The sequence below is a fragment of the Ahaetulla prasina genome, chromosome 2 (assembly GCF_028640845.1).
Source record: "Ahaetulla prasina isolate Xishuangbanna chromosome 2, ASM2864084v1, whole genome shotgun sequence".
Taxonomy (NCBI): Eukaryota; Metazoa; Chordata; class Lepidosauria; order Squamata; family Colubridae; genus Ahaetulla; species Ahaetulla prasina.
In genome coordinates this window covers 61,618,548-61,632,430 of record NC_080540.1, presented here as the reverse complement: position 1 = coordinate 61,632,430, position 13,883 = coordinate 61,618,548, and the positions used below count along the sequence as shown (strand labels likewise).

Sequence of the window (13,883 nt, the reverse complement as noted above, 5' to 3'; positions counted from 1 at the left end):
GCCTGCCTATGACCTCTGAGAAATTATTGTCCAGCAAAACAAGAGAGAATGATCAGTAAAGACCAGAATCATCCTGTCTGGATTGGAGCAGACTCCCACTATCTTGAGATCCTATTTAATACATATCCTGATGTTCCTGATTTTTCTTTGAAAATAAATAAATGGAGTTCCTGTCCGAGCTCTATTTATTCTGGTCTTTGAATTATTACTATTAGCCCCATAATAACTATCTTTTCCTAACATTTCTCCCCCCACCCCAATAGGCTAAGGAAATACCAGGTGTGAAAATTTTCCACTCCTCTGCTACTATCTATTTTGCCAATGCTGAACTGTATGCAGAGGCCCTTAAAAAAAAGGTAAGAAAACTTAGAGTTTGCTCTTGTATTTGCTTGGTTGCTCATTCATGGCAATCTATGACCTGTAAAATAGCTTTGGGCTGTATTCCACTGAGAAGGGATCCAAAGACAGATGCTCTTTCGACTCTCGCGTGGGAGTGCCCTTGTGGTACATTTGATTCCCTGACCTGAAGTCAACAGGATCAAATGCTTTACTTCATGCATTTGTATTCCGAATATAAAACTGTTATGAAATGATGAAAAGCTCTGAATTAAAGCAGCAACATTAAAAGCAGGGCAAGGGTCAACCTGCATATCTTATCAAAATCCACATTCAGGCATGTCGAAATGGCTACAAATTTTCCCAAGAGGGCATACGTAAATAAATGCATACATGCATACCAGGGGTGAAATTCAGCAGATTCTGACCAGTTCTGGAGAACTGGTAGCGGAAATTTTGAGTAGTTCGAAAACCGGCAAATACTACCTTTAGCTGGCCCCAGAGTGGGGTGGGAATGGAGACTTTACAATATCCTTCCTCTGGAGTGAGGAGGGAATGGGGATTTTGTGGTATCCTTCCACTGCCACACCCACCAAGCCACGCCCACAAAACCGGTAGTAAAAAAATTGAATTTCACCACTGATGCATGCATGCATGCATGCATACATACATACATACATACATACATACATACATACCCTCCCTTGAAGTAAAATATGTTTTTAATTGATGATTCAGACTAGGAAAAATTTATAGGAACTTCAATTTGCCCAGCCATCTCAATGTTGCTGTTCTGATTAAATTCTGAGTTTACTTTCCCTGTTTACAGCTTATTGTAAACCTTTGTGTGCCATCTTCTGATTCAGAATTTCCAAAGTGGTACATAACTGATGATAAGAAATAAAATAACACTGGTGAAAGAATGGACTGTGTGAGATGTCAAAAGTTTGGAGAAACAAATTTGTGTTTGCCTCATGCATGAGTGATAATGACAGTTCCGCAGGCAGTCATCCTCCCCAGAAACCTTCTTCCCATCCCCAAAACCTTCTGCCATATTCCCAGATCCCCAGAGGACAGCCTCTGAGAAAGAATTTTGTGAACAACGACAAGTGGACATAAGAAAAGCCATTTCTGACCCACTCCCCACCCACCTACAGCATGTCCAAGGCTATATAAGTAAATAGCAGCTCCCTGAACTGTATTCAGAAATTGACCAAAAACTAATAAAGGTCTTTATCACAGATCAACAGTCTTCTTTATTTATTTATTTATTTATTTATTTAATCATTTTTATACCGCCCTATCTCCCGAAGGACTCAGGGCGGTTTACAGCCTAATAAAAAACACAAATATAACTACAAGATAAAACACCAATTAAAAAACTTATTAAATAAGGCCAAATATTAAAATTACAATTAAAATAATAAAACCCCGTTAAAAACCAAATTTAAAATTTAAAATTCTAGTCCAGTCCTGCGCAGATAAATAGATGTGTCTTAAGCTTGCGGCGAAAGGTTCGAAGGTCAGGAAGTTGACGGAGTCCTGGGGGAAGTTCGTTCCAGAGGGTGGGAGCCCCCACAGAGAAGGCCCTTCCCCTGGGTGTAGCCAGTCGGCACTGCCTGGCGGACGGCACCCTAAGGAGTCCCTCCCTGTGAGAGCGCACGGGTCGGTGGGAGACAATCAGTGGCAGCAGACGGTCCCGTAGGTAACCCGGCCCTATGCCATGGAACGCTTTGAAGATAGTTACCAAAACCTTGAAGCGCACCCGAAAGGCCACAGGTAGCCAGTGCAGTCTGCGCAAGAGGTGTCACATGGGAGCCACGAGGGGCTCCCTCTATCACCCGCGCAGCCACATTCTGGACTAACTGGAGCCTCCGGGTGCTCTTCAAGGGAAGCCCCTAATGACTAGTGCCAGTTAATAGCCCCTATCTTCTGTTTTGAAATAAATTCTGTTTCTAGATTGTCCCCACAGTAGACCCTTTTAATGGCATAATCTAATCATGAGCTCACTTGACTGTCATGCTTCCAAGTAACATGTCCCATGCAATAAAGTCCAAGACATCAAAGTCTATTTATTAGGAAAATATCAAATTGGCCTGTAATTCTGACTCTGTAATTCTGGCCCAATAAACTGAAGTGTGAGGGAAAGTGCAAAACGACTCTTTTTATTTTAGTGAAACTTTTCTTATCAGATATCAATCCATCAGATTATTTCAAATATCATCTTGAATGGGGCCTTCTCAGTGTGTAAAGCCCACCATCTAAAGCTTCTTTTAAGAAGTGAAAATGAGTAAAATGGATCTTGGTGTCTCCCAAGAATATCTGCAGGATATGATTAAAAAAAAAGTCAAGATGGGAAACATAACAATACAATCAAAGTTCTGCCTGATTTTGATATGCATCGCATGTGCAAGGCATATCAAAAACAGGCAGAGCTTCAATCTCACCATCTGTGTCTATCATCTTGACTTTTTGACCACACCATCACACACCAGAAAACTGGCAGCTGTCCATTACTTCCAAAGATGTAAGAACTTGTCTCTTTTATAGTGTGGCATTGATGTGTGTCATCTCATTGAAAAGAAGATGAAAGCTCTGAAGAGGAAGCAAAAGAAAGACAAAAAAGAAGCCAAGGTACATTTTCTGACTAGTGTTTTTCTTCTTCTTCTAAATTCCAAGCAGAATATTTCCCACAAAGATACCTGGATCTGGTTTATCTATAGATAATCAAAAAAACAGGAAGGAGTTCAAACTAACCTTCACTAACCTTGAGCCCTTCAGATATTTTGAATACTGCATCCTCCCTCTCTCTCTCTCTCTCTCTCTCTCTCTCTCTATCTATCTATCTATCTATCTCTATCTCTATCTTTATCTACCTACCTACCTACATGCATGCATACATACATACATACAGGAGGTAGTATTTAGCCGGTTCAGACTGGTTCAGGCAACAGCACATTTCTTACATAGTGATTTTGGAAATATCTATGGATTTTATTCTTACCATACCATAAAAAAGTATTATTTACAGATAGACATGGATAAAGATGGCTGGCTGGCTGGCTGGATTGTACTGCTGTAACTATATTTTCATAAATGATATTGAAACTCTTATGCTCAGAGCACTGCAGGACTACAACTCTCTGTTTTATTGATGCAAAACAGAACAGAAATCCTAAGAGTCAGGTTTACCAAAATCAATATCCCTACCAGTTCCACATCAACAGTTTATGTGCAGAATAAACTGTTCAGCTTTGGGTATCATATCATTATTTGTTCACATACTGTACTGAACTCTGATTTGTTTTAATTATGGTTTGTGCAATAAGCTACCATGACATGGCATGGCATGGCATCAACATACCAGTGTCATAACTTTTGTCATTTTCTTCCTTGATCCAGAATTAATTCTATGTATCTTAAAATGTCATATGAAGAAAGACTTCTGTGAAAATTGTCATATATGTTTTCCTCTTGTTTTTGGTAACAGAAAACTGCTAAAAAATCTGGAGAAAACAACCCTGGATTTGAGGATGTGGAGATGGATGCAAAGTCACAAGTACTGTACCGTGTACAATTATTTTAAAAAGAGAAAGTGCAGGCAACATTGCCTAGGCATTTAGGACATTACTATACCTGAGTAAACCCATTGTATACTGTATGTATATATTTCTGTGTAAATGAGTACTTTTGGCTTCAAAATCCAGCAAAGTAGATATTAAATGTTCAATAACCATGCAACAAAAGCTTCCTCTGAGTTTCCTCTGTCAATATGGATTTACAAATGATACTTTCTCCTGCCAAAGTTTTCCAAGATCTGAGATTTCAGATCAGACCTGGAGTTGAGAAGGACGTCTTTAGGTAGAGACTAAAGAGGTACAGCTCTCCCATTCAATTCATAGAGATGCACCTGATGAAATCACACTTATGTTTACCAATACAAGGCAACTTTTTCTTACAGTGCCAATATTCAGCTGATTGACATAATCCCTTCCCACAAATGGATTTCTCACTGATTTGTATGGACCTAATTTTTCATTATTCTAAGGCAGTGCCTGATCATATACAGTATTATTTGTGCAGATAGCGATGTAATAATTATAGCTATATAATCTATTCACAATAAGTGTCAATAAATATACCATTTGGACATTTGACAGATGCATTCTGACAAAAAAAATGCAATTCTGATATGTTGTACCTCTATGCTCACACATAATTACACACATGCACATGCACCATGCATGCACAAACACACACGCACACACAGATGCGTTATTACTCCCAAGTACTAAAAAGGTAGTGAGTGGCTTTTTAACTAGGTTAGTAAGTTTATTTTATTTTTATTTATTTATTTATTTATTTATTTTGTCACAACAATATATGTAACTATCATACAGAAAGGTTATATAGTATATAAAGGTATAAGCATATATATATATATATATATATATATATATATATATGTTTTCTGAAGTTTTCGTGGGTGTTTGTATGTAGGTCTTTGGTTATTCGGGTTTTCTCCCGCGTAAAATTGGAAGTGTCTTGGCGACGTTTCGACGAAGTCTCATTCGTCATCTTCAGGCTTCAGCTTCGTGCTTCTGGGAGCAATGTGTGATTGCAGCTGTTTCTTCCTTTTTAACTGCTAGTGGGGGTTTGAACTGATTGGGTGGGAGCTTGGCTGTGCTCTGATTGGATGAGGGTTTTTTTGTGCTCTGATTGGCTGGGGGTGTGTCCTGTTTGGGTGGGGGCTTGGTTGTGCTCAGATTAATGTGAGTTGCAGGGGGATTTGAGCTGGTGAGTTGCATTGCTGTTGTTTGGCTTCATGTTTGTGGTCGTGCTACAATTCCACTCCAACTCTGCAGCCGCCAAACGCATCCTAAAAAGAACAGAATTGGCCCTAATCAGAAATGAACTTCACACAAAAAGATTCCTCCTAGATCAAATCAACAAATATCTCCTCACACTTCACCTCAAACTCAGCAACAAGATTCACCCTGCACTTTGGGACAAATCCAAACAACTCGCCGTCTGGAGAGCCGAAACACAGACCACTCTCAAGACAGACACACACACCAACAAACTCCGAAGACTACAAGAACGCCAGAAACAAACCCCTCCCCCCTCACAGCCACACATGAAACAAACAGTGCATAACATCTCAGATAGGATCCTCACCAAAGCTGAAACCGATGTCCTTTCCAAAGGATTCAACTTTGCAGTCACTCCCAAATACATCCGCACTGAGACCATTATATGCGGAGTTGAAACCAGCCTGACCAAAATCAACCCCGATGACGCTAACAAAATCAGACTCGAAATCACCAACATCCTCTGCAGCAGCAAGCCACCCAAAAGCAACTTACCCAAAGAGGAACAGACAGCACTACTTAACCTGAAAAAAGATACCAGCATAATAATCCTACCAGCAGACAAGGGCAATGCCACGGTGGTTATGAACACATCTGACTACCAAACCAAATTAACCAACCTACTCCAAGACCCTGCATACAAGCCCCTAAAACAGACCCCACCACCTACCTAGAAAACCACTAGATCCAAAATAAAAGCCTCCCCATCAGCGAAGAAATCCAACAAAGAATCATTCCCAGAGAGAAATCATCCAGATGCCCTAAGCTCTACGGCCTCCCAAGATACACAAAGAAGGAACCCCCACTCAGACCCATAGTCAGCTCCATAGGCTCACCTCTACAAAACCTAGCCAAATTTCTCGCCAAACAACTACAGCCCTATGCAGAATCCATCACCTCACACGTAAAAACTCATTCCAGTTCATAGAGATCATAAAGAAACAAAACTTACAGCCCAGCGACCTACTCGTGAGCTTTGATGTCATATCCTCTTCACCCAAGTGCCAATCAAAGAAGCCTTGACAGCTATCCAAAACAAATATAACCCCCCAAGCACATCCTATATCTGACCAACCACTGCCTATCCAACACATACTTCATCTATAACGGACAAAAATACAAACAAATAGAAGGAGCACCCATGGGATCACCCGTCTCACCTGTCATTGCCAACCTCTACATGGAACACTTTGAAACCCAAGCACTAGAAAAATCTGATCACAAACCCAAACTCTAGCTCAAATACGTAGACGACACCTTCATAATCTGGCCACACGGGAAAGAAAAACTTGACAACTTCTTCACACACCTCAATAGCCTACACCCCAAAATACAGTTCACCATGGAAACAGAAGTTAACAACCAACTTCCCTTCCTAGATGTCTTAGTCTACAAGAAACCCAATGGCTCCCTAGGACACACCATCTACCAGAAGAAAACACACACAAACCGCTATCTGCATGCACTCTCACACCACCACCCAGCACAGATCAACTCCGTAGCCAAGACACTCATCTCTAGAACAAAATGCTTAGCTGACGAACAACACCTAAAAACCGAACTACACACTCTCACAAACGTACTAACATCCAATGGATTCCAGAGAAATAAGATTACCAAACTAATCCAAAAAGAACCCCCCACTAAAACCCAAGACAGAGAACAAGAAAATGGCACAGCCCTCCTCCCATATATAAAAGGCACCACAGACAGAATCAGCAAGATCCTCCACAAACATAACATCAAGACAGCATTCTGCACAAACCAAAAAATATCCACCATCCTAAGAAACCCCAAAGACAAAATTGAGTTAGAAAATCAAGGAGTATATGAAATCCCATGCACCGCCTGCCCCACCACATACATTGGACAAACCAACAGAAGAATAAGTGCACGATTGAAGAACACAAGAACTCATTCAAAAAGAGGAACTAACTTCTTCCCTGGTCCAACACTTTAAAGTCACAGGACACGATATTGACTTTAAAAGACCAGAACTATCGCCAAAACTGAACACTTTAACAACAGAATAATCAGAGAAGCCATTGAGATAGAAAACGCCCACACAGCATGAACAAACGAGATGATACCTCCGCCTACCAGCCATTTGGAAACCCGCCCTTATTGACAAACGAGTCCCTAACACGAGGAATGACACCAGACCCACACTCACGAGGTCCACACAGGATGTCACCACCACACATCCACCCAGAAAGCAGACCCAAACCCACACTGATCAGGAAGCACGACCAAGGACCAGAACCCAGACCGCAGTTGCAACATTAGCCATTTCAAACCCCTCCAATCCATACATGCAGCAGACTGACACCCACTATGAAGATGTAGCACGACCACGAACATGAAGCCAAACAGCAGCAGTGCAGCTCACCAGCTCAAATCCCCCTGCAACTCAGTCTAATTTGAGCACAACCAAGCCCCCACCCAAACAGGACACACCCCCAGCCAATCAGAGCACAAAAACCCCATCCAATCAGAGCACAGCCAAGCTCCCACCCAATCAGTTCAAACCCCACTAGCAGTTAAAAGGAAGAAACAGCTGCAATCACACATTGCTCCCAGAAGCACGGTTGAAGCCTGAAGATGATTTAATGAGACTTCGCGAAACGTCGCCAAGACACTTCCAATTTTACGGGAGAAAACCCAACAACCAAATACCTGCATTCAAACACACACGAAAACCTCAGAAAACATATATATATATATATATATATATATATATATATATATATATATATATATATATATATATATATGAAGAAGAAAAGAAAAACAATAGGACAGGAACGGTAGGCACGTTTGTGCGCTTATGCACGCCCCTTATGGTCCTCTTAGGAATGGGGTGAGGTCAATAGTAGAAAGTTTTTGGTTAAAGCTTTTAGGATTATGGGAAGAGACCACAGAGTCAGGTAAAGTATTCCAAGCACTGATGATTCTGTTACAGAAGTCATATTTTCTGCAATCTAGATTAAAGCGGTTGACATTAAGTTTAAATCTATTGGTTGCTCTTGTATTATTGCAATTAAAGCTGAAGTAGTCTTTGACAGGAAGGACATTACAATAGATGATTCTATGAGTTAAACTTAGGTCTTGTCGAAGGCGACGGAGTTCCAAGTTTTCCAAGCCCAGGATTTCAAGTCTAGTGGGATAAGGTATTTTGTTGTTTACAGAGGAATGGAGAACTCTTCTTGTAAAATATTTCTGGACACGTTCAATTGTATTGATGTCAGAGATATGGTGAGGGTTCCAAACAGGTGAGCTGTATTCTAGAATTGGTCTAGCAAATGTTTTATATGCTCTGGTTAGTAGTGTAGTGTTTTTGGAAAAGAAGCTACGCAAGATTAGGTTTACAACTCTTAGAGCCTTTTTTGCTATGTATTTGCAGTGGGCTTTGGCACTTAGATCATTTGACATGAAAACTCCAAGGTCTTTAACGGGATGGGGGTCATCTGTAAGGTAATGTCCATCAAGCGAGTACTTAGTGTTTGGGTTCTTTTTTCCTATATGTAAGACTGAGCATTTGCTGGTTGAGATTTGGAGTTGCCAAGTTTTAGACCAAGCGGTTAGATGATCAAGGTCTTTTTGAATGATAGATGTATTATCAGTTGTCATGATAGTTCTTTCAACATGATACAACCACTACTAAGATAAATACAAGGAGGAGATATTACTGCTTTAGACTTCTTGTTTCTTCACCAAGTTTGTTCATATTTTTCCCTCTCAGGAAATTTGCATACTCCCTATGTGCTTATTTATTGCCTCAAAAAGCTAGCATATGAACCCTCTGACATTCCAAACATTTTTTCTGGGTTCTAAGTTAAGGTGTGAGAACCCAACATATGATTACGATCTGTCCACAGAAAGGGATTTCCTATTCCCAGCAGAACTCAGTCCACACCTCTCAAACTCCACACATACTCTTAAGAGCAAAGACAACCCCTGGAGAATCCCTCCAAGTAATCAACTCTGCTTCTCCTTTCTTGCAGGAACCAGAGGAAGACATAGCAGGTACAGAGAGCAATGGAACTGTGATGGCTTGGGACCACCCAAGTCATCACCAGCCACAATCTTGTTGCAAACCCAGTTTAAATGGTTTGGGGCTAGAAAAGCCTTCTATCCATTCCCTCATTCTGGACTTCAGTTCTGTCACCTTTGTGGACACTGTCTCCGTAAAGACCTTAAAAAATGTAAGGACAGGGAGAGCTTTCAGAGATGTATGGCTGTGCCCCATTTGGGAAGAGAGACCAACAGACCTTGTAGGAGGGAGGTGCAAGGAATAAATGCCACTGCCCACATGAAGTGTGGATTTAACTGCTTTCTTGTCTTGCTCAGATTCTGACAAAAAAAAATCCACATTTGTTCCAAATTACTGTTTGTTGGAGGGAAGTAACACTACTGTAAAAGTAGTGTTTTCTTTCTGAATCAAGAATGTCTAGAAATAAGAGTATGTTATTCCCTTGTGCTTTTCTTCAAGAAAAACCATTTGGCTCCTTGCTTCAAAGTCACCATACGGATGAAAGTGTTTTTAATCTTTACCACCTTCTGTCTTTCCTTATAAATTGCCTATCTGAAAAATGTGACTCTCTAGCCTTAAAGATCATAGAGATCTTGAGATTCCATGAATGTAACATCTACTGGTATTTGTATTTGTCATATGTACAAAATGCTAAAATTGATCAGGATCTCCAGTTGAGTTCTGGACTGAAGGGTTTTTGAGTTCACTACAATTTCTGACCTCCTAAAAATGGGTCTCCTGCAGCTTCCTGACTGCTTAAATCAATTTCTCTCATTTGGTCGCTTCTCCCCATTGAAATGGTTGGAAGAACTCAAAATGCCAAGACAGCATTTATTTCCCCAGCTTTTCAGAAATAAGGCTCTTTCCTGTGGCAGATTGCTCATGGCCACTACTGTTTCACTGAACTTAAAAGGATTGAAAGAACAAATGGAGAGGGAGAATCTGACTTTGTTGAAATAACTTTCTGTTAAATCGTTTTCAACTGTGCACCTTCCCATTGAAATGGACTTTAACTCCCTTTAGCGTGCTCTCAGGGGATAATGGGAGTCCAACTGCAAAACATCTGGATCGTATACTACCTTAAAGGAAACTCCATTAGCAGTTTCCTTACCTAGCCTAAATTGGCCAGCTGGGCAAACACACATATTTATACGGGTATTTCAACTCTGCTGTTTCTGCTTTGTTGCCTTCTGCAGATATTTAAAGATTTCCAGGAGATTGAAGTGGATGTATTTCTTGCTGGTTGCCATGGTAAGAAAGACCCAGGAAGTTATTACCTTGGAAGTGGGTGTACCTTGAATCAAATGGTCCTCTTTTGGCTTCAGGCCTTGCTCTTGTATCAGTCCAGGTCTGACTCATGGGCATTTATGAGTTTCAGCATTACAGGTAGTCCTTGACTTACAAATGGTCATTAGCGACTGAAGTTACCATGGACACCCCTTCCCCCCAAGCTACTTACGACCTGATTTCAGAATTCCTATATCAGCTCCCTCCCTGTGGTCACGTGACGACATTTACAGCAACCCCATAGCATGTACTTATGGCCTTTTGCAGTACCCCACAGTCGCATGGCCATGATTTATGATGGTTTTGCCAGTATTTCCTTCCGGTTTCCAGCAAAAATTGGCCAATGGCATACAATGGATTCACATAGCAACTGTAACATTAACTTAACAAGCTCCACATTTGCTTAATGACCGCCACAAATAAGGTTGTAAAATTGGGTCCGGTCATGTGATGATCTATTTTACAACTATCAAGACTTGCCTGGCTCAATTACAGTCTTAGATCAAGGACTACCTGTATGAGTTTCAGCAAAAGGTCAAACTAGCAGGGGCAGAGCTGCACAAACTGTATACAGAAAGCCATTAAGTGGCAGTAAAGAGACCAAAACGTTCTTTGTTGCCTTTAAGTATTAATCTATACCTTTGCAGCCCAGATACAATCTGACTAAAAACTAGGATATACATGTATCATAGTTTGGTATTATTTAAGAGTCCCATGAGGAGAGCCTGGGAAAAATCAACCTTTTTCCTAAGTATAACTCAACCCCTGTGGAAATTTCTGCTAAAGCAAAAAAATAAATGAGTCTCCCCATAGCATGCCACCCACCAGGCTACTAGCATTGCCTCTCCCAGCTTGTGACCTTCGGTTGTATTGTGCAACACTAGCTGGAAATATGAGAGCAGTAGTTCAATACAACCAGATTGGGGGAGGCATATAATATGTAGTATGTAATAACAACTGGGAGTAATTTTGATCAAGGAAAGAGAGTACAAAGTTAAGGGGGGTGTAAGAGTTCCCAGTCTTGAATAGACCTTCTGGTGAGCAAAACAGGCAGGAAATATGCAAAATAAATTTTCTCGGCTGGCCGTATTAAAATGGACATATAGCTGTCCCCAGTCTTGCTTTAGTCCAGATTTATTGGGCTAAATGAGATGTGACCCTGACTGGATTCATCACTAGTGTTCCCACTACAAATACTAGATGTGCCCCTGTACGTGGTCCTGTCAGGCAATTTACTGCTCTTCTCTCCGCAGGCACTGTCATTACCCAGCTGGAAAGAGGCAATTTTTTCAATGAAACCATAACTAAGAACCACCTTTTTGCATCAGTGCACGATGCAATTACCTATATCGCCAGGAACCGAGAACAGAGCATGCCACACATTGACACTGTAAGCAATTCTTTTTCTTCTTAACTCAGAAAAAAACGACTCCTCGCAGGGATCGTGCAGGTTTAGTAGACTGCCTTGGTGCTATTTTGCCACCAGGCATATCTCTTGAAACAGCAGGGCTGAACTATTCAGTTTCCTTGATGATCTCATTGTATTTCAATGCCAGATCAGTACTCTTCTTCTTCTTTTCTGAACTGCAGGATTTATACTCACTCTTTATACAGCCCTGTAAAGGGAAAACCGTGATTCGTGTGCTAAGATTCTTTCTCCCTATGCCAATTCATAATTTATCGTCCCCACAAATCATAATTTATATTCCCCATTTAATACAGTTTAAAATAATGATTGAAAACCTATTGCATCCAGGTAGGCCTAATTGTGTGAATGCGTGCATGTGCCTTTGAGTTAGTGTTAATTCCTGGCAACTGCCTGGATCAGATCCTGCAGTTTTCTTGGCAAGATTTTCAGAAGTGAAAATTTTCTATTTTCTTCTTCCTAGGGCTGAGACTGAGTGACTAACCTGTACCCACTCAACTGGCTTTGTGCCTAATATGGGACTAGAACTCAGTCTCCCGGTTCTGGTGCCTTACCCATTTATTATTTTTATTTATTTATTTAAATGTACTGACTGCTCAACTCCAGTGGACTCTGGGCAGTATAGAAAACTACACTACACCAGACTGGCTAATATATAGGCCAGGTTAAATGACTATTGTCCCAAACTCACTAGATCAGATGAGATAAGGCTCTATTTTTCAGACTACCCTGTAAAGCAGGATTACAAATTGAGCTCTTGTAAGAAGTGCTTTGATTTCTCTTTAGGTATTGTGAGGATTACTCTACATATGTGCATTTCCATAGAAATTCAATTAAAAATTATGTCAAGGTATTGTGTGTTTAGAATTAGACATATGATCTTCCTTGGAAAGGAGGATATAAAGAGAGATGATCTCTATCTTGGATAGTTTTTCCTTGGTGTTTTGTCCCATGAATATGTACAGACAGGCTCCTTGCATGATATATATGTACAGCTAATATGAGATGCTCAATCTCCATCTTTGTAGATTGGCTACAGCACTACCATGTAATCGGCAAGCAGAAAACAGGCTTACATCTTCAAGATGATGTTCTAAACAATGTTGCTAGTGAGGTATGATTCACCATCATTACAAATCCAGAGAAGAAGTGAACCATTACCAGGTGTAAATGCTTAAAAACTGGAAGTTGGAAATGCCTTTTCCTGGAGACTCAACTTTGGAGAAACTGAGAATGATTGCGGCTGAGAAGCTTTTGTTCTGGATTTTTGAGCACTGATTCTTCTAGTTCTCCTAAGAAAATATTTCATGCATTAAAAAAAGAATCCTTCTCAGGTACTGGAATGTATTGCTCTCCCTACTCTTGGGATAAGGATTTTCCGTTCAGTCTGCCACTGGATTTGGTGAGAAAACTGGGCATTTACAGCATGTTTTTGCCTTTGTGATAGTCCTGATCAATAAGGAAAGGCAGAACATGTTCCTTACAGAAGCATCTACTCTCTACGTTTGTTCCTTCCTTCTTAGACTGGAGTTTTAATAGCAGGTCTTAGAAAGTAAGTTTTTCATACTTTGAATTTCTTTGTTCATGCCTGGATGCATTAATACAGAGGAAGGCGTTTTAGCCCACATGCTTTGCCTGAAGTATTCCTAATATTTCCAGTTAGAAGTATCGGATAGCAAACTTTAAGAAAGTTGAAGACCTGTGATAATTGGCATAAATCAAGGTCAGTGATACTGGTAAACAATGTAAAAAAGACCTCTGGTTGTCTGTGGAAATTCTCAGTCAACCAGATCATGGTTGTCCCAAGAGGCAACTGAACTTTCTGGTTTTCCTTTGAAGACGTTTCGCTTCTCATCCAAAAAGCTTATTTAGAATATCTGAAGAAGGCATTTAATTTTGTTGTACCATGTGCAATGACAATAAAGTAAAG

The 13,883-nt window shown here is 40.5% G+C and overlaps 1 protein-coding gene across 1 annotated transcript in view; it reads left to right on the top strand.

The window, feature by feature from the left end:
* The window catches only part of SLC26A6 (solute carrier family 26 member 6), a 41,750-nt gene extending 28,187 nt beyond the window's left edge, over positions 1-13,563 (top strand). Inside the window, exons 14-20 of the mRNA XM_058167160.1 lie at positions 264-356; positions 2,887-2,970; positions 3,827-3,895; positions 9,212-9,412; positions 10,437-10,491; positions 11,781-11,917; positions 12,982-13,563. Coding sequence (XP_058023143.1) covers positions 264-356; positions 2,887-2,970; positions 3,827-3,895; positions 9,212-9,412; positions 10,437-10,491; positions 11,781-11,917; positions 12,982-13,005 — 663 coding nt within the window. The 3' untranslated portion in view covers positions 13,006-13,563. The remainder of the gene's footprint in view (positions 1-263; positions 357-2,886; positions 2,971-3,826; positions 3,896-9,211; positions 9,413-10,436; positions 10,492-11,780; positions 11,918-12,981) is intronic.
* Positions 13,564-13,883: the final 320 nt, after the last annotated feature.